Here is a 20,838-nt window from a genome sequence, read left to right as displayed (position 1 = left end):
GTTCTAGAATTCCTGCAGAAGTCTTCCTTCTCTTTGTCTCCACTGCCACATGCTACACCAGGCCCCTGTATTTTTAGGCCTGTGTGAGTATAACAGACTCTTCGATTCATTTTTCTCTCTCATCAGAGGGATTTTTTTTGGAAGTGAAATCTGACTGTAACATATTCCTGCTTAAGCTTCTTCTCCTGCCTTCGTAATGAGGCCCAAATTCTCTAACTGAGGCTCTTCACACTATGGCTTCTGTCCAGGTATATTTCCAGTCTTGTCTTTTACTCTTGCTGTTACACTCAGCTTCAGTAAGCACAGATAGACAACTCAAGGTTTATCATTTCTAGGTAAAAGATGTAGGCATCTCCTCACTCATCTCTATAGTCTTACTTTTTAAGGCTTAGATGTATCCTTGAAGAGACCTTCTTTGAACCTTCCCACAGAATTTAATTTTCGCCATATCATCCTCATCACACTCATAAGTAACGACTTTTTCAATATCTGTGTTCCCCGCCAATGCAGGAACTTGAGGGCTGAGACCACATCCTTCCTATTCAGTGATGCAGTCAAGTACTTGTCATACCATATGTCACATAGTAGGTGTCCAATAATTATTTGTTATATGTTGACTAGAAACATGCCTGGCACATAATGCATAGTCAATAATTAACAATTAATAGGTGAATAATTAATGTACAAGATGTCATCTCGGTATTCCTCATATTCTGTGAATTGGTATATGGGAATTTGTTATTCCATCCTTCCTTACAAACACATGCTTTCTCCTGCCTTTTGTCTCTAAACATTCTGGTGTACTGCCTCCATTACTACCTTTCATTCTATGGAATACTCATCTACACCACAGTATTTCTGTTTGTTTATTTAGATATTGTTCTGTCTCCTGCTACAGTTAAAACTCACTTCAATCCACCTGATAAGTACACCTAGTTCCATTCAGTTCAAGCCAACAGATAAATATTATGTGTCAAATGCCATGCTAAGCCCTGGGAATACAGCAATAAGTAAAAAGGGTACTGATCATCACAGAGTTTAACTAAGGATGAAACAGACTTTTAAGGTTACACAAATAATTAAAATTGTAATAGGTGCTATGAGAAAGATTATAGGATGTCCTGAAAACATTTGGCTAGACTCTTGCCAAAATTCTTATTTTTCCTTGTGGGGTGCATTTTGTTAGAAAAAATGTAAAGAGCATGAGGTTTCACCTCAATCATCGTGAAAAGAAAAAACTCCAAAAAATTATTGATTATTGAAGTAATTCATTTTATTCATTTTCATTTCTCTTCCAAAGTCAAATTTTTTTACTTCAAGGAAAAGATGTTTTCCCTTTATACTATTTATTTGCATGTAGAACGCTGGAATACCTATTTAAAATACTTATTTTAACGCACAAAAGAGTAAATAGACTATTTGAAATGACCATTACAACTATAATCTACGGACTGGATCATTTAAAGATTGTTTGGAATAACATAATAGTATAAATATCATGATTCTCCATTAAATTACTAGCATCAGAAGTGATTTCAGTTCTTCAAAAACGTTAAAAAGCTACTTATCAATTGGTTGTATGGCACTGTCAATGAATAATGTTTTACAAGTGGGAGTGTTCATCCTTTTACACAGATAAGAAACACAGTAACTTAACATGCTTCAGATACTAAAAGTAAACCTAGGTGAATTACAGAACAGAAATATGAAGTACAATGAAGTTTTTACAAATTTTGTCCTATAGCCAATGATTCTAATAATTATACTTACTTATCGTCTTTAATATCACTTATTTCCCAATTATTTTACTTACCTAGGACCTTCAGGATAAAGTGTTTACTGACTTCTCCTGCTTCATTTGAGGCAATGCAGGTGTACCTTCCTGAATCTTCAGTTTCTGCTTTGATGAGCTGAAGGACCATTTCTTGAGAGCTTATTGACAGATGGGCATCAAGCCCCAGAGGCTGGCCATCTCTAAGCCAGGACATCCTGGGAGTTGGGGTTCCATCGGTAAAACATGGCATGGAGGTGGAACTACCCTTGACAATTGTGATTTCCTCTGTTCCCATCCCATTGTCCAGTTTTGGTGGTACTGTATAGAAAACAAAACAAAATTATATATCTATTATAATTTGAGATCAATTTAGATTAAAAAATTTAAATGGTTCAATTAGTTCTATAGTGTTTCTATGATCTATAAAAATATAGAATTTAAAATAGCATATAATTAGTTTATGACTTTACTATAAAAGCATGTGTTATGTAGACTACTTTTTAACCTTCCAAAATATTAGCAATAAGACCTCAATACTGTTTCCTTGTAGAACATACAAACTAAATGTGTTTTAAAATTTGGCCATTTTTCAACATCTTAGGTTTTTCCTTTTAAACTGTTATAATGTATATTATTACAGAAGTATACTTCCAGCTACTTTATGTGGAATAAATAAAATAATAAGTTCCAGAGTAAATTGTATATAATCCAACATAAATCATTTGTAGGCTATAGTAAATAGTTACTTAACTGTTCTGAGAAATTCTTGGGAATCGTGAACTCTGGTCTAGCAAATCTTAATAATTCAGAAATTGAATGTTTTGAGTTCTATCTCTACCTAACATACACACAGAGATATTTAGTATATATGCACACATCCATTCATACTTTAAATACTCTCAGTGAGACACTAACATTATTAGAAAACAGTCTTAACTTTCTCTTTGTATGAAAAGACTGGTCTTGTGTCTGGATTGAAATACTATTTTTAAAAATTCAGACTTCACTGAATGCAAAATTCCAGGTTAGAAAAGTATTTTGACAGACAGTATGCTCCAATATATATGGGCCCCTGGAGAGCAGGCATTCTAGAAGCCCTAGTTAAGATCCTATTTTACCACTCCTTCCTGATATGTCAATATTTAAATTAAGGCTGTTGTTTAATATTGGGACACATAGTATAGTACTAGGATTGTTTCTGGTGACATACCAAAAACTTGAAGACTGTAATGTTTATTATCCACCCCAGCTCTGTTGGAGGCCACACAAGTATACACAGCATCATCAGACACCTGAGCTCTCACAATCCTGAAAAACAGTTTGACCCAACGCTTCGTAATTTGATCCCATTCAACATATACAAATAAAACATTTGTGATAATACAAAGATTAAGGAAGGTGATTTATTTTGGGAAGTTTTAGTTATAAAGCTTATAACCATCCATCACAAAATATAGATGCCTCCAATGCCATTTATTCGACAGAGCCACTGAAAATATAACACAATATGAGAGGTGAATATTCTTCAAATATATATTAATAGAGGATGATAAAAATCATGAAAATCACATGATTGTAGTAAGCATCTTCCTATCATTTTGCCATATAAAGTTTTAGCTATAGTAGTAGTTCTTGAAAAAATATATGATACATGTATGTCTATGAAAGACCTATATTATACAAACTTACTAAAACATGAGCATTTAAATAAGAATAATAAACCATGCCAAACTTCTACTTGCTATCCCCCCTCTTCTAAAAAAATACTGAAAGGGAAACAAAAGTGAAAGCTTAGGGAAAGAGGTTGGCTGCAGCTGAGGCTCTATGTCGCGGAGTCTGCATGGGGCCCCGGGAGCTGAGGTGTCGACCCAGCCGTTCTGCACTAGGAAATCGGGCCTGAAGTGCCGCGTCTGAAAGGGAAACAAAAGTGAAAGCTCAGGGAAAGACATTTTAAAAACATTATTTAGATGAAGTTAAAGTTTACAATCACAGTAACTTTGTCTAGCAAATCATACACAATGAAAGCTGACCTGACAACGTGTCCTCCAGACAGCAACCGGACATGGGAGGAGAGAGGCAGAGGAAGTCCATTCTTTAGCCAGTTTATCTGTGGCGGAGGCATCCCTGTGGCTCTGCATTCAATATTTATTGAAGTATCCACCAAAGCCATTAGTTTCTCTGCTGCTTCTTTATTACCCCTAATTGCAGGTGGAACTACATCATATAGAAAATGAGAGAGAAGGGGGTGGGGTGGAGTGGGGTGTGTATCACCAGTTCCAATCATTTCAACTACATTTACCTATATTTCTGCCTTGTATCCCAAAAGGAAACAACGAGGACATCACATTTTAGAACTAAATGCTTCAGACACCTACTGCTGGACCTTCATTTCTTCTGATCGATTCCTAAGGCAGCATAGTCAAAAGAGGGTGAAATTTCGTATTTACCATAGACGTTCAAGTTAAAAATTCGGTCTTCTTCTCCAGCAGGATTAGTAGCAACACACATGTATTTCCCCATGTCAGATGGGAGGGCTTCGTAAATGTTTAATGTGCTGCCATCCGCAGTCACCCTATAGAAAAGATTATATCAGAGGCACTGAGATGATAATATATGGAGCTCTTTCTGGAAAACTCATTCCAGATTATTATATTCTTTAAAAAACATCACCCTAAAATGCATCTTCATCTGGGATATAATGGTTCAAATCTCTTCCACTAAGTACATGGAAGCCTGTTAAAGTCAGAGCTAGTGAAACTGGTAGAGATTTCAAGCAACCAGCTAAACTGCTACAGTAATGGATATCATATATCCACTGCCTCCGTATGAGAAAAAAGGAAGTGAACAAAATCAGGTTAGGAACTTTTCTATCCAAATCATGGGCAAAGAAATGTTCTTCTCAGAGATAGAATGTTTTGTCCTTAGTTGTCAATATAAGGCTGGAATTAAATGAAAATTATAAAAACTCTGGTATAAAAACTGAAGAATGTTACAGTGATAAATTAAAGTGAAAAATCTAGCTATAAACAACTTACTAATACTCTTAATGAGAAGGAGCTGGATAGGATAATTTATTTAAACACTGACAACAACTTAGTATTCATGTATGGGTATAGTTTGCAAAAATTTTTCTACAAACTGCTAAAGCTTTTCCTTTGATTTACATAATAGTGAATACTAACTATACAACTAGGTTATCAATGATATCTAAATTAAGGTTATTGCATTATTGATTCCCTTCACACACCATTAATTATCAAATAAAACTTCCTGTGTTTTACAAAGAGATTAAATTGCTATCTACAGTCATTCTTACAATAGTGATTTTATTAGATTCTCCCAGTGTCCAAAGTAAATACTCCATTTCTGCTATATCATGTTGTTAAATATAATTATTGAGAATTACAATCTTATTATCTGGGTCTATTTTATTTTTTCTTTTTCAAACTATGAATTTTTAAATTCCATGAGTTTAACCATATGAATAAACAAAAAGCAAGTTGCCATGACCAAAGGAAAGTAGTAAGTTGACTTTGGAAAAATTACTGTATTTGACTGACAACTTGGCCCATTTACAAACCTACACATATTGTGTAGCTGCAAACAAATAATAAAGTGGACATAACAATAAGTATATTTGGGATCTTAATGTGAGAGGAGAAGTAATAGATCCTATATTCCTCAGTACAAATATTATCTTAAAGATCTTGAGGTCCCACCAACTATCTAGTACTTGGTTTAGAATAGGGTTGCTATCAGGTGATTTAATAAATAACTAAATATTTAACTATTCAGAAATGTCCACACCAGAGAACTGAAACTCAAAATATACCTCTAAGCTAAAACATTGTTTGGCAATTTACCTAATCTTGTAAAGGGGACAAATGTCTAAGTTTTAACATAAAACGATTTCAAAGAAAATAACACTTATTTTTCTTTAAATTACGTATAGTCAATTCATTGATTAGAAAATATCCTGCAGACCCTTAAATTTAAATACTGGTTCAAAATGATAAAGTTTGCAATACATTTAATTAATGCCTTCTGAGGTATATATAATTCTTTGAGTAATTATAATTATTCTGGTATGTGTATATTATAGGGCTTTGTGATGAACTAATATAGTAGAGTGTAGAATTCTGCAGTGTCCTTCAAAAGGCATTTGTTGTTGAAAGTAGCAGGAATCCCTTACCACATTATGATTCCATCTCTTTGTGGTTTGTGGCATGAAGTGTCAGCTGAAAACGGGATTTGGACAAATCACTATAGGAGATGAACCAGGTTATGATGATAGTATCTTTTCTCAAAATGAGCCAAGCACTATGGCATGTCTGGTGGTTTGGTGATTTCAGGACACAAAATCATATCTAAGAGATGACTGATGAATCTTTTGTAGGATGAAATTGGTTTGATGTTAGCAAGAAAGAAGAATGAATTATTTTATGATGTGGACTTTGGTATAAACGTTCTGAAATTAGAGGAATAAAATCTACAACAGTTAACTAACACTTGCAGGAATGAACATGTGAGGAGATTTTATAACACAGAGCTGATAAATAAGGAACACATACACACACAGATAAATACTTTTGAGTGATTCTCCAAGGAGAATATCTGTGTCCAACTCTCTAAAACTGTAGAACACATTACAATTAATGATGCAGAAAATCTTTTCACACATACCGAATTCTTTCTGTTTCACTGTTAGTTATGGGCTTTCCATCTCTAAGCCACTGAATAAGAGGGGTAGGAATGCCATTTGCATTGCAGACCAGCTCAACATTTTCCCCAAGAAGGACACTGACTTCACTTGGAATCTCAGAACCAGCAACATTTGGAGGAACTTTGGAGAAAAAATTGACTTTCATTAACAAGGCACAAGAATATAAATTCTAATGAATGCAAAAGAATCATAGAACAATATGCCATTTTTATTTCACATTCTTTCTAGACTGTGGTTCAAGATCAAACTCTTGTTATTGCCATAAATTATTTTTAAATGAGGAATAGGTAGAGGAATCATTTCGATATTCCTGTTATATTGTAAGTTGGTATAATTATTTGCTCATGGTGGTTGGTGACATATCTACCTCATGGGCACCCCTCCTGGCCAAACAGATTCGCTCTTAGATTAAATCCTCAATAGATAGCTCAGAATTAATACAGTTCAGGAGAATCTGTTTTATAAAATTTAGGCATAAACATCTGAGAAAAGTATCTAAGTTGGTTAATTCTCTATTTAAATATTATTTATTCTAAATGATAGGTTTACTATTGGTTTCAAGTTTTAATCATTTCTATTCCCTTTTTCTAGCCATCTTTGTTTTTCACCTTAATGATTCATTTAAGAAATAGTGTGTACTTAAAAGCTTTTGCACAGAAAAGGAAACCATAAGTAAGATGAAAAGACAACCCTCAGAAGAAGTGAAAATATTTTCGAACAAAGCAACTGACAAAGGATTAATCTCCAAAATACACAAACAGCTCAGGCAGCTCAGTATCAAGAAAAAAAAAAAATTCAGTCAAATAATGGGCGGAAGACCTAAATAAACATCTCTCCAAAGAAGACATACAGATGGCCAACAAACACATGAAAAGATGCTCAACATCACTAATTATTAGAGAAACGCAAATCAAAACTACAGTGACGTATCACCTCATACCAGTCAGAATGGCCACCATTAAAAAATCTACAACTTTGTTATAGAGCAGAAAGTAGCACACCATTGTAAAGCAATTACACTCCAATAAAGCTTTTTTTTTAAAAAAAAATCTACAAACAATAAATGCTGAAAAGGGCATGGAGAAAAGGGAACCCTCTTGCACTGTCGGTGGAAATGTAAATTGGTGCAGCCACTATGGAGAACAGTATGGAGGTTCCTTAAAAAACTACAAATAGAACTACCATATGACCCAGCAATCCCACTACTGGGCATATACCCAGAGAAAACCATAATTCAAAAAGACATGCACCCCAGTGTTCATTGTAGCCCTCTTTACAATAGGCAGGACATGGAAGCAACTAAATGTCCATCAACAGAGGAATGGGTAAAGAAGATGTGGCACATATATACAATGGAATATTACTCAGCCATGAAAAGGAATGAAATTGGGTCATTTATAGAGATGTGGATGGACCTAGAGACTATTATACAGAGTGAAGTCAGTCAGAAAGAGAAAAACAAATATTGTATATAACGCATATATGTGGAATCCAGAAAAATGGTATAGATTATCTTACTTGCAAAGCAGAAATAGAGACACAGACACAGAGAATGTATGGACACCAAGGGGGGCAAGAGGGGGATGGGATGAATTGGGAGATTGGGATTGACATAGATACACTACTGATACTATGTATAAAATAGATAACTAATGAGAACCTACTGTATAGCTCAGGGAACTCTACTCAGTGCTCTGTGGTGACCTAAATGGGAAGGAAATCCAAAAAAGAGGGGATATATGTATACACATAGCTGATTTACTTTGCTGTACAGTAGAAACTAACACAGTATTGTAAAGCAACTACGCTCCAATAAAAAATTAATTTAAAAAAAAGAAATAACGTGTACATACAACTCAACAACAAAAAAACAAACAACCCAATTGAAAAATGGGCAGAAGACCTAAACAGACATTTCTCCAAAGAAGACATACAGATGGCCAACAGGCATATGAACAGATATACAACATCACTAATTATTAGAGAAATGCAAATCAAAACTACAATGAGGTATCACCTCACACCAGTCAGAATGGCCATCATCAAAAAGTCTACAAATAACAAATGCTAGAGAGGGTGTGTAGAAAAGGGAACCCTCCTACACTGTTGATGGAAATGTAAATTGGTGAAGCCACTATGGAGAACAGTAAGGAGGTTCCTCAGAAAACTAAGAATAGAATTACCATATGATCCAGAAATCCCACTACTGGGCATATATCTAGACAAAACTATAATTCAGAAAAATACATGCAGGACTTCCCTGGTGGCGCAGTCATTAAGAATCTGCCTGCCAATGCAGGGGACATGGGTTCGATTCCTGGTCTGGGAAGATCCCACATGCCGCAGAGCAACTACTGAGCCTGCGCTCTAGAGCCCGCAAGCCATGACTGTTGAGCCTGTGTGCCACAACCACTGAGCCTGCATGCTACAACTACTGAAGCCCACGTGCCTAGAGCCCATGCTCTGCAACAAGAGAAGCCACTGCAATGAGAAGCCTGAGCACCACAACAAAGAGTAGCCTATGCTCATCACAAGTTGAGAAAGCCCACGTGCAGCAATGAAGTCCCAATGCAACCACAAATTTTAAAAATATATATATATTAAAAAAAAGATACATGCACCCCTACGTTCATAGCAGCACAATTCACAATAGCCAAGACATGGAAACAACCTAAAGTAGATGTGGTACATATATACAATGGAATACTACTCAGCCATAAAAAAGAATGAAATATGCCATTTGCAGCAACATGGATGCAACCAGAGATTATCATACTAAGTGAAGTAAGTCAGAAAGACAAATACCATATGATATCACTTATATGTGGAAGCTAAAATATGACACAAATGAACCTATCTATGAAACAGAAACAGAATCACAGACATAGAGAACAGACTGGTGGTTGCCAAGGAGCAGGGGGGTTGGGGGAGGGATGGAGTGGCATGCTGGGGTTAGCAGATGTAAGCTTTTATATATATTATAGAATGGATAAACAACAAGGTCCTACTGTATAGCACAGAGAAATATATTCAATATCCTATGATAAACCATAATGGAAAAGAATATTTTAAAAAAATGAATGTATATAGATGTATACCTGAATCACTTTGCTGTAGAGCAGAAATTAACACAACATTGTAAATCAACTATACTTCACAAAAAGAATTATTGATTAAAAAAAAGAAATAATGTGTAATAAAAATACTGACAGTAGTATAAGTCAGAAATACATTTTAATTCTTTCTAAATAATTATAGTGGTGTGCTGGAGGCAGCTCATACCAGCTTGCAAGAGCCAATTTTGCACATCTTTCCTACTCCATGTTTGGTGCCATCATATTCGAACCTTGAAATGGGCCACTGTGGGAATACTTACACCACAGAAACTGACAAATGATTGGTTACAAATCAAGATCTTTTTGTCTGCAGAGTCAACTGTTAAACGTTTACCAACACATTGCTATATAATATCTCCAAATCTCATTTTAGTCGTCCAGAAGATGATAATAATTATATCAAATTTGTACAATTTAGAAGTTGAATCAATAAGAATGTAAATGAGACATCCTATAACAAGTATATAATATAGGAAAAGTGCAGACTAGGCCCTATGTCTATATACAATTTCTAGTCCTAAGACATAATAACATATATAAAAAGTCTGGCAAAATGTTTGGTCAAACCACATACCCCATGATTGGCATCTATTATTATTAGTGCATTAAACATAATTAAACATGCAATTTCTGACACTGAATCTCTGAATAGCAGTTTTTCCCTTTTTACTTCTGAAATCTTAAAGCATCACTAATAGGAGAAACCACTATTACTCATAAACATCTTAATTTTTCTTTAATTTCAGTTTTTAGGTGATGGGTTTTAACTAATCTTATTGTGATCACTTTGCAATATATACATATATCAAATCATTATGTTGCACACCTTCAACTTATACAGTGTTATATGTCAATTATATCTCATATTTAATATCTTCATGAGATAAATCTTACTTATCTATATAAATAGGAGAGACCTATAGGCTTAGCATCAAAATAAGTTATTCCAGTTTTAAATAAACAAGTAATTCAATAGAATATATACTATAGGAAGGTAAACATTTCAGGAAACATGAAAAAAAATAGATTTTGAAATTTCTATTCTTTTCTCCACATTTATGTCCATTTTCATGAAAATACTATCTACTGGCAAATGTAGGACAGAAAATTGACAGTATTTTTTGTTTACCTAATGATATTTTGTAAGTCAAATCATTATGCTGTGCACCCTAAAATTATACAGTTCTTTATATCACTTATATCTCAACAAATTGGAAAAGAAATAAAATATCCAAAACATGCAAAAAAGAGATATTTTGAATCAATTATAAATGATCTATTTAGATGTACATTTATTTTGTTCTATAGATAGAATGTAACAAGAAACTGAAGACAGATCAGAGTGTACCACACATACCTTGAATTGAAAGAATGTAATTTTTCTGTGCTTTTCCCTCAATATTTGATGCAATGCATGTATAGTTTCCACTGTCTGAATGCTGAGACCGGGCAATTTGGAGTTTGCTACCTCCCGACAAAATATGAACTTCAAGTGAGTCAGAATTTTCTAGAGGTAGAAACAAAGCCAAACAAAACATAAAAAAGCTTTTATTTTAACATCTCTATAAGTCACTGTAAAAATGTCTTTATGTGACAAATGTATTTTTTTAAGTTTTCCCCTTGTACTTTGATCCTTTCATTACTATTTATTCTACTTCCTTATCAAAGAAGAAATTAATAAAATTTTCTCTCCAGTAAAATGGAAAGGAGAAAAATCTCTGTAAAATGAAGAATCCTTTTGTAGGGCTTCCCTGGTGGCGCAGTGGTTAAGAATCCGCCTGCCAATGCAGGGGACACGGGTTTGAGCCCTGGTCCGGGAAGATCCCACAGGCCGCAGAGCAACTAAGCCCGTGAGCCACAACTACTGAGCCTGCTCTCTAGAGCCTGTGAGCTACACCTACTGAAGTCCGTGCACCTAGAGCCTGTGCTCCGCAACAAGAGAAGCCAGCACACTGAGAAACCAGCGCACCGCAAGAAAGAGTAGCCCCCGCTAGCCGCAACTAGAGAAAGCCCACGTGCAGCAACAAAGACCCAACGCAGCCAAAAATAAAAATAAAATAAATTAAAAAAAAAAAGAATCCTTTTGTAAGTTTATATTACAGTACATTAGGCTTTATGAACTAGACACAGCTATGTGCATAATATTGAAAATGTGCTAGTTTATTAACCTAGTGAATCAAGAGCAAAAGAAAACAATCATAAAAAAATGCACAGCTACATTACCTATGGGTTTGTGGTTCTTTAACCATGCTATCATGGGAGGTGGGATTCCAGTGGCATCACATGTTAAAGTCACAGGATTGCTGATTGTCTCCACAATGACTTCTTTTTCAGGCCCTTCAATACTGGGTGGCACTGTAAAAAGACAGAAGAAAATCATGTGTCCTCATTAAGTTAATTAAGGATACTTTCTGGCATTTGCATATCTGGGGGAAAAAGACTTATATTAGAGGCAGATGCTCACCATATACATTGAGGTGGAAATTTTTATCATCCCGTCCTGCTACATTTATAGCTCTACATACATACTGGCCTGTGTCAGATACCTAAAAGAAAAAGATACTATTGTATGTGCTCCATTAAGTTATAGATGACCAATCACACCGTTCGAGTGTAGATTAAATCATCAGTCATCTTTATGCTTAAATGCCCCAGTCCTAATTGCCTTCTACAATCCTGCTTTTTGTTAAATGAAAAATGAGGATAATGGCATTGATGATGTTATTTTTTAAATGAAAATAATTTTTCACTGTAGTAAGGGGAATATGCAACTTCCAATTCTCCCTTCCATAATCCCGCCAAGGAGTCATGACACACAAACAAGAATAAAAGATGCACCTCAGCTTTCGTGATGTGCAGCATTTGTCCATCGGCCAAAATCTCCAGCTGAGTAGACTCTGTTAGCATCCGCCCATTCTTATACCAGGTGATGACTGGAGGTGGGACAGCATTCGATTCACACTCCAATGACACTGAGGTGCCCTCTCTTACATTAACTACAGAAAGAGATTCGCTGCCATGATCTTTAATGCTTGGAGGCACTGAAGGAAGAAAATAAGAACAGAGGATTTTTTTTTTCATAGAATGCTCAGATAGAAAATATCTAATACCAGTTTAAAAATGAAAAAATCTTATGAAAAAAGTAGAAGCAAACCATAAACAGTCAGGGAAACTTTTTTCTTGCTTTCACCAGCTTGGTTGATAGCTATACAAGTGTATTCACCACCATCAGATACCTTGGCCCGGATAATTTGTAAAGTTCGACCACCTGTGGGCAAATATAATGCAAACTGAAGTTTGGTACAGAGGTTGTTGTAATAACTACTTACCAATAAGATAAATAGCAAAACATATCCTTTCCCTTCGAGGAAAATCTAAGCATAGATAGAAGCATATAGAAGCATTTCATATATAAAATGAAAGAATTTAATCAGTTTCCTTTGATCCTTTCATTACTATTTATTCTACTTCCTTATAAAAGAAGAAATTAATAAAATTTTCTCTCCAGTAACCAAACATGGATAATAGAACTGTTTCATATAGATTCTAATGAGCAAACCATAATTGTACTATAGTCAGTATATGTCAACAAGTATTTCTGGGTTTAAATCTCCCACAGTGCAGAAGTGGCTGTCTGGCTGTCTGTCTATCTACTGATATTAATCTGTCTTCAAGGAGCTTCAGGATCGATTGAAAACAACCAGTGATTTTATCCAATGAAAGCACTATTTGCTAGTCTATCACCCCCAAGTAATTGCTAAGCAGTTCTGTTCCTAAATTTCATAATTTCTTGAAGTAGACCTTGTTACTGTACATTCCCACTGAAATCATAAAGTCTTTACAGTCTTATCCTAATGGCCCCAAATGACTGAAGAGAGGCATTTAATGTGAACAAATAAATGCAGCAAGACAAAAGTTTGGAAAGAGACTAAGTTGAAATGCCATTTGTATTAAATAAAGAAAAATGAGAAAGTGTTGCCCACTTCATAAAGAGTTCTAAGTTCCTTACCAGGCACAATGAGAGCATTTGTGTTTAGCTTGATAGGCTGTTCATTCTTGAGCCAGCTGAGATCAGGAGGTGGAAAGCCGGAGACCTCACAGGTCAAAGAGATGAAATTGTTCACCACAACAGTGAGATTTTCAGGGTTAGGACCAATGACGCTTGGAGGAACTATAATAGTAAATATATTAAAAGTGAAATATATTGGTATTAATAGTAAACATATTAAATGTGAAAAATGATATTATCAGCAATACATATTCCAATTTATTAATATAATCCCAACTACTGTACTCTGCTAAAGCACTGAGTTAATGATACTGTTAATTATTTACCTTTCTTCTTAGAATTCCCTAATGTCTTCATCAAACTCATGTCCATCAGTTTCGTTTTTCCCAATTGAAACAGAATACTAGAATTTTCAGACAGAATTATTCTGCATTTTATTTGTAAAATGTAGTTGCCAGTTCCTGAGATGGTTTTTTCAATGTACACAGACCTAATACTGCTTTTTATTAAATACATGTGAATATTCTTGTTTTTAATATTATATCCTTAAAGTTTTTATTTTCTTGCTTATAGAAATAATAGAGTAGACCTGTTATTTTAGGGTATCTATCAATAAATTATACAGGTTATTTCAACAATGTAAATCACTGACTTTCAAGGTAAGCAGAAGATTTAAGAAATAAGCAATATAATGGCTTATTGTTCAAAACCAAAAAAGAATTCCAGAAGCAAAAGCAGTACAGAGAAAAAGTGGAGTAAAAAAGCATAAGATTAATAATGCAATGCCAATTATGCATGTTAAAACACATGCAGATGGAATAATAGATTTTTTACAAGAACACATGCACGTGGAAGGAATAACGTCATACGTATTTGAATGGTTTCTGTGTGGGGGGTGGGAATAGGAGCGAGGAATGAGCATAAAAATGAGTGAATACATTAATGAATGAATATGTTAATAAATAAAGGCAGAGGTGGGTTTTGCTCATGAAATAAAGAACACAACTAATGTAACACTCTATTATTATATTATACTCTCTCTATATTATACTCTCTATGTTATATTATACTCTTTTATATTAAGACTGAGGTCTTAAAATAGCATCAAAAACAAAAGCAAAAGATCAAAAGGCAAAATTGCTTTTTAAATTTTACTATACATGGTCTTTTTATCCACCAATTTTCATATTCATTCATCCACTCATTTATCAAATATTTATTAAACACCTACTGTATTTCAGATGTGATAAGTGCTGACACAGTATGAAAAATATAATAGATAATATCTATAAAGCATTAATAATTTGGTGATAGTGACAGACATTGAACAAAAAATAACAGCTAACATTTTTTTGAGTGGTTATGCTGTGCCAGGCACTGAACTAAACACTTCACGTATACCATTGGAGGCTCAGAAACCTTATGTGTTAGATACAGTTCTTATCCTCTTATTTATTATAGATGAGCAAGCTGAGACAGAGAGAGGTTAGCATCTTGCCTAAGGTTTCACAGTTAGAGATACCGGAAGAAACTGGAAGACTGCTGTCTGGCTCTAGAGCCCTGTTCTTAGCCGCTGTCCGACACTGCCTAGTAATTACAAGTGTGATGAGTTTGAGTGTCAATCAGAAGAGTAGGGTGACAACAGGGAAATAACCTAGTTTGGGGATCAGGAGGAAGAAGTGACATTTAAAAAGATGCTGAAGTATGAGCAGGAATAAGCTAAGCGGAAGACAGATAATGGACGGGTCTTTCAGAAGGAAGGCATGGCCCATACAAAGGCGCAAATGGGGAAAAGAACGTGGCACCAGAGGGCTGACGTGACCAGAGTCTGAAGAGCAAGGCTGCTGGGGAGTAAGGTGGAGAAGGCAAAGGTTAAAGGACTAAATAGTATAAAATCCTAGAGGGTCCTCTGGGCATCATTAAGAATGCTGAAATAACAGCCTAAGGAAAGGAAAGCAGAAGAGTGGTTTACTCAAAAATTAGCTTAAAAGTTATCCATCTGGCCACAGTGGAGGGAACTGATGAGAAGGCTAGAAGGGACCCAGAAAGACCAGTTAGGAGACTATTGCTGTAATAAGTGCAGAAGATGATAGTGCTATGCCTAGGATGGTGTCAGAAAGGACAGAAAAGTGAGTGGATCCAGAATATTATGTAGGTAGAATATTTAGGACTCAATGCTTTGGGGGTGAGGTTTAAGGAGGAGGAGGAATCCAGGATGACATTCATTTTACTGGCTCAAACAATGCGAAGATGGTGATTCCATTTACTGAGACAGAGATCCCTGGAGAAGGAACACATTTTTGGGAAAAGGTAGTGAGCTCAGTTATATACACATGGTCTTAGAGTGACTATTAGGCATTTGTGTCAATAAGAACTACATATTTGAACAGAAGCGCCTAGAGTTCCTGAGGCAGCCCTGGCTGAAAATAAAAATTTGCAAACTATTTTGCACATAGATGGTATCTGAAATTTGGGAATCCATGAGATCACGTAAGAAAAGAGTGGGAAGAGTAAAGTCTAGCGCTTGGAAAACAAAAGCGTAAGACTCAGGTAGAGAAGGAGGAACTAGCAAAGACGACTGGGAATGCGAGACTGGAAAGGCAAGATTATCAATAAGGGGTGTGGGCATCACAAAAGCCAAAGGAAGAGAATTTTTGAAAAAGATAGTCAAATGCTCAAGGATGTTGAACGCTCAGAGGTAAGAAAGATAAAGCCTGAAAATGCCTGTTGGACTTCTGATGTCATTTCATGAATTCAGTGAGCAGTTTCATTGGAGTCGGGGTGAAATCCGGTGAGCAATGGTGGGAGGAGTGAGGAAAAGGAGACAGTAAATATATGCGGCTATTAGAGAAGGCTGCTTTGAAATGGGGAAAAAGAGAAGGAAGCCTCTGAAGAGAAATACTAGGTCTAAGGGAGAGTTGTTTTGGGTTTTTTTTTGTTTGTGTTTTTGGTTTTTGGTTTTTTTTTTAAGAGGCAAGAGACGAGTAAATTTAAATGCTCTTGGGAAGGAGCCAGTAAAAGTGTGAATTTCAATACTGGAGAGGAAGAGAGGAGATTGTGAGATTTTTGACCAGGCAGTCGCCAGGGACACAGAGTCAAGTCAGTCTTTAGAAGGTAGAGGAATGCTCCCATCTTGTGTTGTAACGGAAGGAAGAAATGGCAGCATCACATGCAGCTAATATTCTCATTTTGATGGTAGGAATTCGAAGTGGTTTCAGCCATATGCCTTCTCTTTTCCCTGTAAAACAGGAGGTAAGGGCACTGACTGACTGAAGGTGAGAGGCAACTGTGATTGACTGAATGTTTGTGTCCCCCCAAAATTCATATACTAAAGCCCTCTCAGTGTGGTTGTATTTGAAGATGGGGCCTTTAAAGAAGTAACGAAAGATAAATGAGGTCATAAAGATGGGGCACTCATCCTATAGGATTATTGTCTTTATAAAAAGAGACACCTGAGAGCTTCCTTGCTTTCTCTGCCCATGCGTGCTCAGTGGAAAGGCCTTGTGAGGACAAAGTGGCCATCTGCAAGAGAGAAAGAGCCTTCACCAGAAATTGAACCCTGCTGGAACCTTATCTTGGACTTTCCAGCCTCCAGAATAGTGAGAAAATAAACTCCTATTGTTTAAGCCATGCAGTCTCTGGTATTTTGTTAATGGCTTCCTGAGCTAAGACAGGGGCCATCTGACATTCAAGAAGGTATGAGTCACTGTGGAGTAGAGCCATGAAGAGGCAGTATAAAAGGGTCATTTCAAGCAGTATCTATGAATTTATAATAACACCAATAGTCCTGACCCCAAGAGTTCCTCTAGCCATAGTTAGCTACCTAGGTGCAGGTATGGAATTCAATGAGAGGTAATACAGAAAAGCAGCTAAGTTTAAAGCCTCTGGAATCAGACTACCTAAGCTAAAATCCTGGTCCTGTATTTGCCAGCTGTGTAACTTTGGGCGTGTTACTTCATCTCACTGAGCCTCAGCTTTTTTATCTGTAAATGAGGTACAAAATAGTACCAACCACCTGGGATTATTGAGATAATTAAGTAAAATAACATATATAAAACACCTGGCACAGCACCTGGTAGGTATCAAGCAGTTAGTGTGTTGTGTTGTTACACGCAGAGTTGAGCCTTTATTGAGCAGGAGTGCTGAGAAGGCGTGGGCTAAGAGAAGTGATTGATATGCTGGTCCATGAAAGTTAAACTGGATGTGAAGGAAAATAAAGACACAGAGGGTTGAAAAATAACTGGGAGGTCAACAGACTGAAGGTTAGAGTCCAAAAGAAGCAAGCGATATTGTACAGGGAGATAACAAATGGTACGGTCTTAAGTGAAAACAATTTAAACTGTTTCTCTCCCACATAAATTTTCCAATATTTAAGTATGGGTTCCTGACTGCAGGCAGGAGCTCAAGACACTGTTAACCGGTAAAAGAGGAGACCCCTGCTCCTGAACTCCAATTCTCAGTAGTAAACACGAGTGGCTTCTGCCTCTCAAGTCAGGCAAGGCTCCTACTTCAGGTGTTTTTCCTAAGCATTACAAAGAGGAAATGGATATGAAGGAAATATATTTAATAAAGGAACAACAAATATTTATTTAGCAACTACCATGACTTTAGACAAGGTTTAGGAAGACCAAGGTCCGTAAGAAATGACCATTTGCCTACAGCATTTATAATAAAGTTATGGGATAAGAGTGAAGATACAGACATATAAAGTATGTAACTGCTAAAACTGGGGTATTTACAAGATGCTTTTGACCACATAAAGGAGGAAAAATTAATTCTGCCTTGGGGAATCAGGAAAAATGATCAACATTTTTATTTTTCAACATTTATTCTACTGTACAGATTAGATTACAAATTAGATTACAGATTACTTTAGATTACTTAGATTAGTACAGTATACTTTCACAATGATTATATTTGATTAATTTATTCTTCCGGGGAATTCATAACACATTTCTTCTATTTTGGTCAGATTTACTCAAAAAAAAACTTGCTAAGCACTGGGAATAAAAAAAGGTAAGAGTGCTTCAAATATCTGTTACAGAAACACCAAACATTGCTAGACATCAATACTCCCTATATATCGCACCAAAAAAGAATATCCATTATGCTAAATAAAAGTCTTTTGAAGGAAGAAATTTTTCACTAATGTCAAATTTCAGCTATTTCCAAAATAAGCTAGAATTTTGCATATGAATCACATGTTTAAAGAAAATCTTTTATAATAATTGTTCAGCATTTCCAATTTAATATTCTGGAAGCAGCTGTGCATGATGAAAATAAAACTATTTATGGCTGACATCTAACTGCTTTTTTAGCAAATAGTATTTATGGAGTGTCTAGCATTTATTGAGAACTTAGAATCTACTAAATAAATTAGGTGTACTGATGGTTTTCAGGAATTATTTAACTCTATAAAGTTACTTTTTCTTCTTCAGGAAGTATATTACATACCGGAGGGTGTAACTCAACGTGAATTCTACAATTGAGGACAGAAACTGCTTCCAACCAGGCCCAGTGGGTAAATTATTATGGGCAGAAGAGCTATATTTGGTTCTAACTTCGTATAAACTTGTAATCTTTGGGATTTCAAATTGTGATTTTTTTTTTTTTTTTTTTTACTTTCAAATATGTAGGAGTAACTATTTTTTCTTAAGGGACTGAAATAATATAAAAACAGACTCCCTAAAAGATTTGTACTTTATAAATCGCACAAGCTGTGGTAGAAAGAAAGAAGGGGAAAGGTTGAATGAATGCAGGCTCCACACATTGTTCAAGTTAAAAAATGCAAAATAAGTGTACATAATCTAAAATACAGTTTTCCTGCGTTTTCAAGCATACTCTAACAGATGTTTTTGGAACTGAGCTCTTACCATGAACATTGAGGTTAAAATATTTTTTGGCACTTCCAGCTGTGTTCTCAGCAATACACACATACCTGCCGATATCTGTTATTTGAGTGTTTAGAATCTAAGGAAAAAATGAAGAAATTCCAACTGAAATTTTTTTATAAAGCAACTTGTCAATTTTTGAGAATAAACAATACATACTCTTTCTAGCTAATACCAGATAAGCATAGGAAAAAAATTTTGTACATAATAGTGCTGATACTGGTTTTTATTAGGTCAATCAAATAAATATTTATAAAGATTCCTAATCAGAAAAGGCAAATTTATACATACTTGTATATTGGCTATGAAAAGTCCCAAATCATTCTCCCACTTTCCTATGTACATCCCTGGCAGTGTGACTGTGAAGCTTCTCCCATCAGGGAGTGGAGTAAAGATGGAGAACTTTTGTTGGCCTTGTGACTGGCTTTGATCAATAGAGCATGACGGATGCGACAGTCTTCCATTTCAAACCTAGACCATGTGCACCCTGCCACCACTATGTGAGGAAACCAGGACTAACCTGCTGGAGGGCGAGAGATCATGTGGGCAGAGTCAGCCTCGTTATTGCAGCTGAGGTCCCAGATACGTACAAGAGCCCAGCCAAGATCAGTAGAGCCACGGATTCAATCCACAGCATGCAGACACTTGAGTAAGCCTTGCCGAGACCAGAAGAATCACCCAGCCAACCAGAAAGCTTGTGAGCTAAATAAATGCTTACTGTTTTAAATTGTTTGGAGTGGTTTGTTTTACGTAGCAAGAGTTAGTTAATATAGCAGTTATATTTTCTTTTTTTTATTATACAGAAATTTCTGTCCATCTATATATCTTTTGGCTCTAGCCAACAGAAATATTTAAGTATTTAGCTAGAGGCTGTATGAGCATCAAAAAGAAATAGTCATGGTGTTCAGAAGATACTTTGAGAATTAAAGGTTATTTACAAGCAGTGAAACTCATTCTTTTTTTTTTTTTTTTTTTAATAAAGAACTCCATAGGATAGGTCCTGTGTTGGATACACTGATGCTTAGATTCTTGGGCCTATACAACATCACTAATATGTTTGGGAAATAATTTCTTAAGTTGCATCCTAACAAAAGAGTTGGTGTTATTTTTACAAGTGCCTATCTTCCTTTTAAGACCCTTGAAAAGAAAAATATAGACATACCCATTAGTGACCAACAACTCAGGATATTTATGTGGTTTCCATTATTCTTTTTTTTTTTTTTTTCCGGTACGCGGGCCTCTCACTGTTGTGGCCTCTCCCGTTGCAGAGCAAAGGCTCTGGACGCGCAGGCTCAGCGGCCATGGCTCACGGGCCCAGCCGCTCT

General features: G+C 35.7%; 1 protein-coding gene across 1 annotated transcript in view; it reads right to left on the bottom strand.

Moving 5' to 3' along the window:
* HMCN1 (hemicentin 1) overlaps positions 1-20,838 on the bottom strand; it is a 543,624-nt gene that overhangs the window by 132,347 nt on the left and 390,439 nt on the right. Inside the window, 12 exon segments of the mRNA XM_007451144.1 lie at positions 1,814-2,092; positions 2,985-3,082; positions 3,805-3,988; positions 4,222-4,346; positions 6,458-6,617; positions 10,971-11,120; positions 11,837-11,968; positions 12,078-12,159; positions 12,452-12,654; positions 12,768-12,881; positions 13,623-13,784; positions 19,496-19,592. Coding sequence (XP_007451206.1) covers positions 1,814-2,092; positions 2,985-3,082; positions 3,805-3,988; positions 4,222-4,346; positions 6,458-6,617; positions 10,971-11,120; positions 11,837-11,968; positions 12,078-12,159; positions 12,452-12,654; positions 12,768-12,881; positions 13,623-13,784; positions 19,496-19,592 — 1,786 coding nt within the window.

The sequence above is a fragment of the Lipotes vexillifer genome, unplaced genomic scaffold, assembly GCF_000442215.2.
Source record: "Lipotes vexillifer unplaced genomic scaffold, Lipotes_vexillifer_v1.1 scaffold343, whole genome shotgun sequence".
In the NCBI taxonomy this organism is placed as follows: domain Eukaryota; kingdom Metazoa; phylum Chordata; class Mammalia; order Artiodactyla; family Lipotidae; genus Lipotes; species Lipotes vexillifer.
The sequence above is the reverse complement of the archived record's forward strand: the minus strand, read 5'-3'. Positions and strand labels throughout refer to the sequence as shown.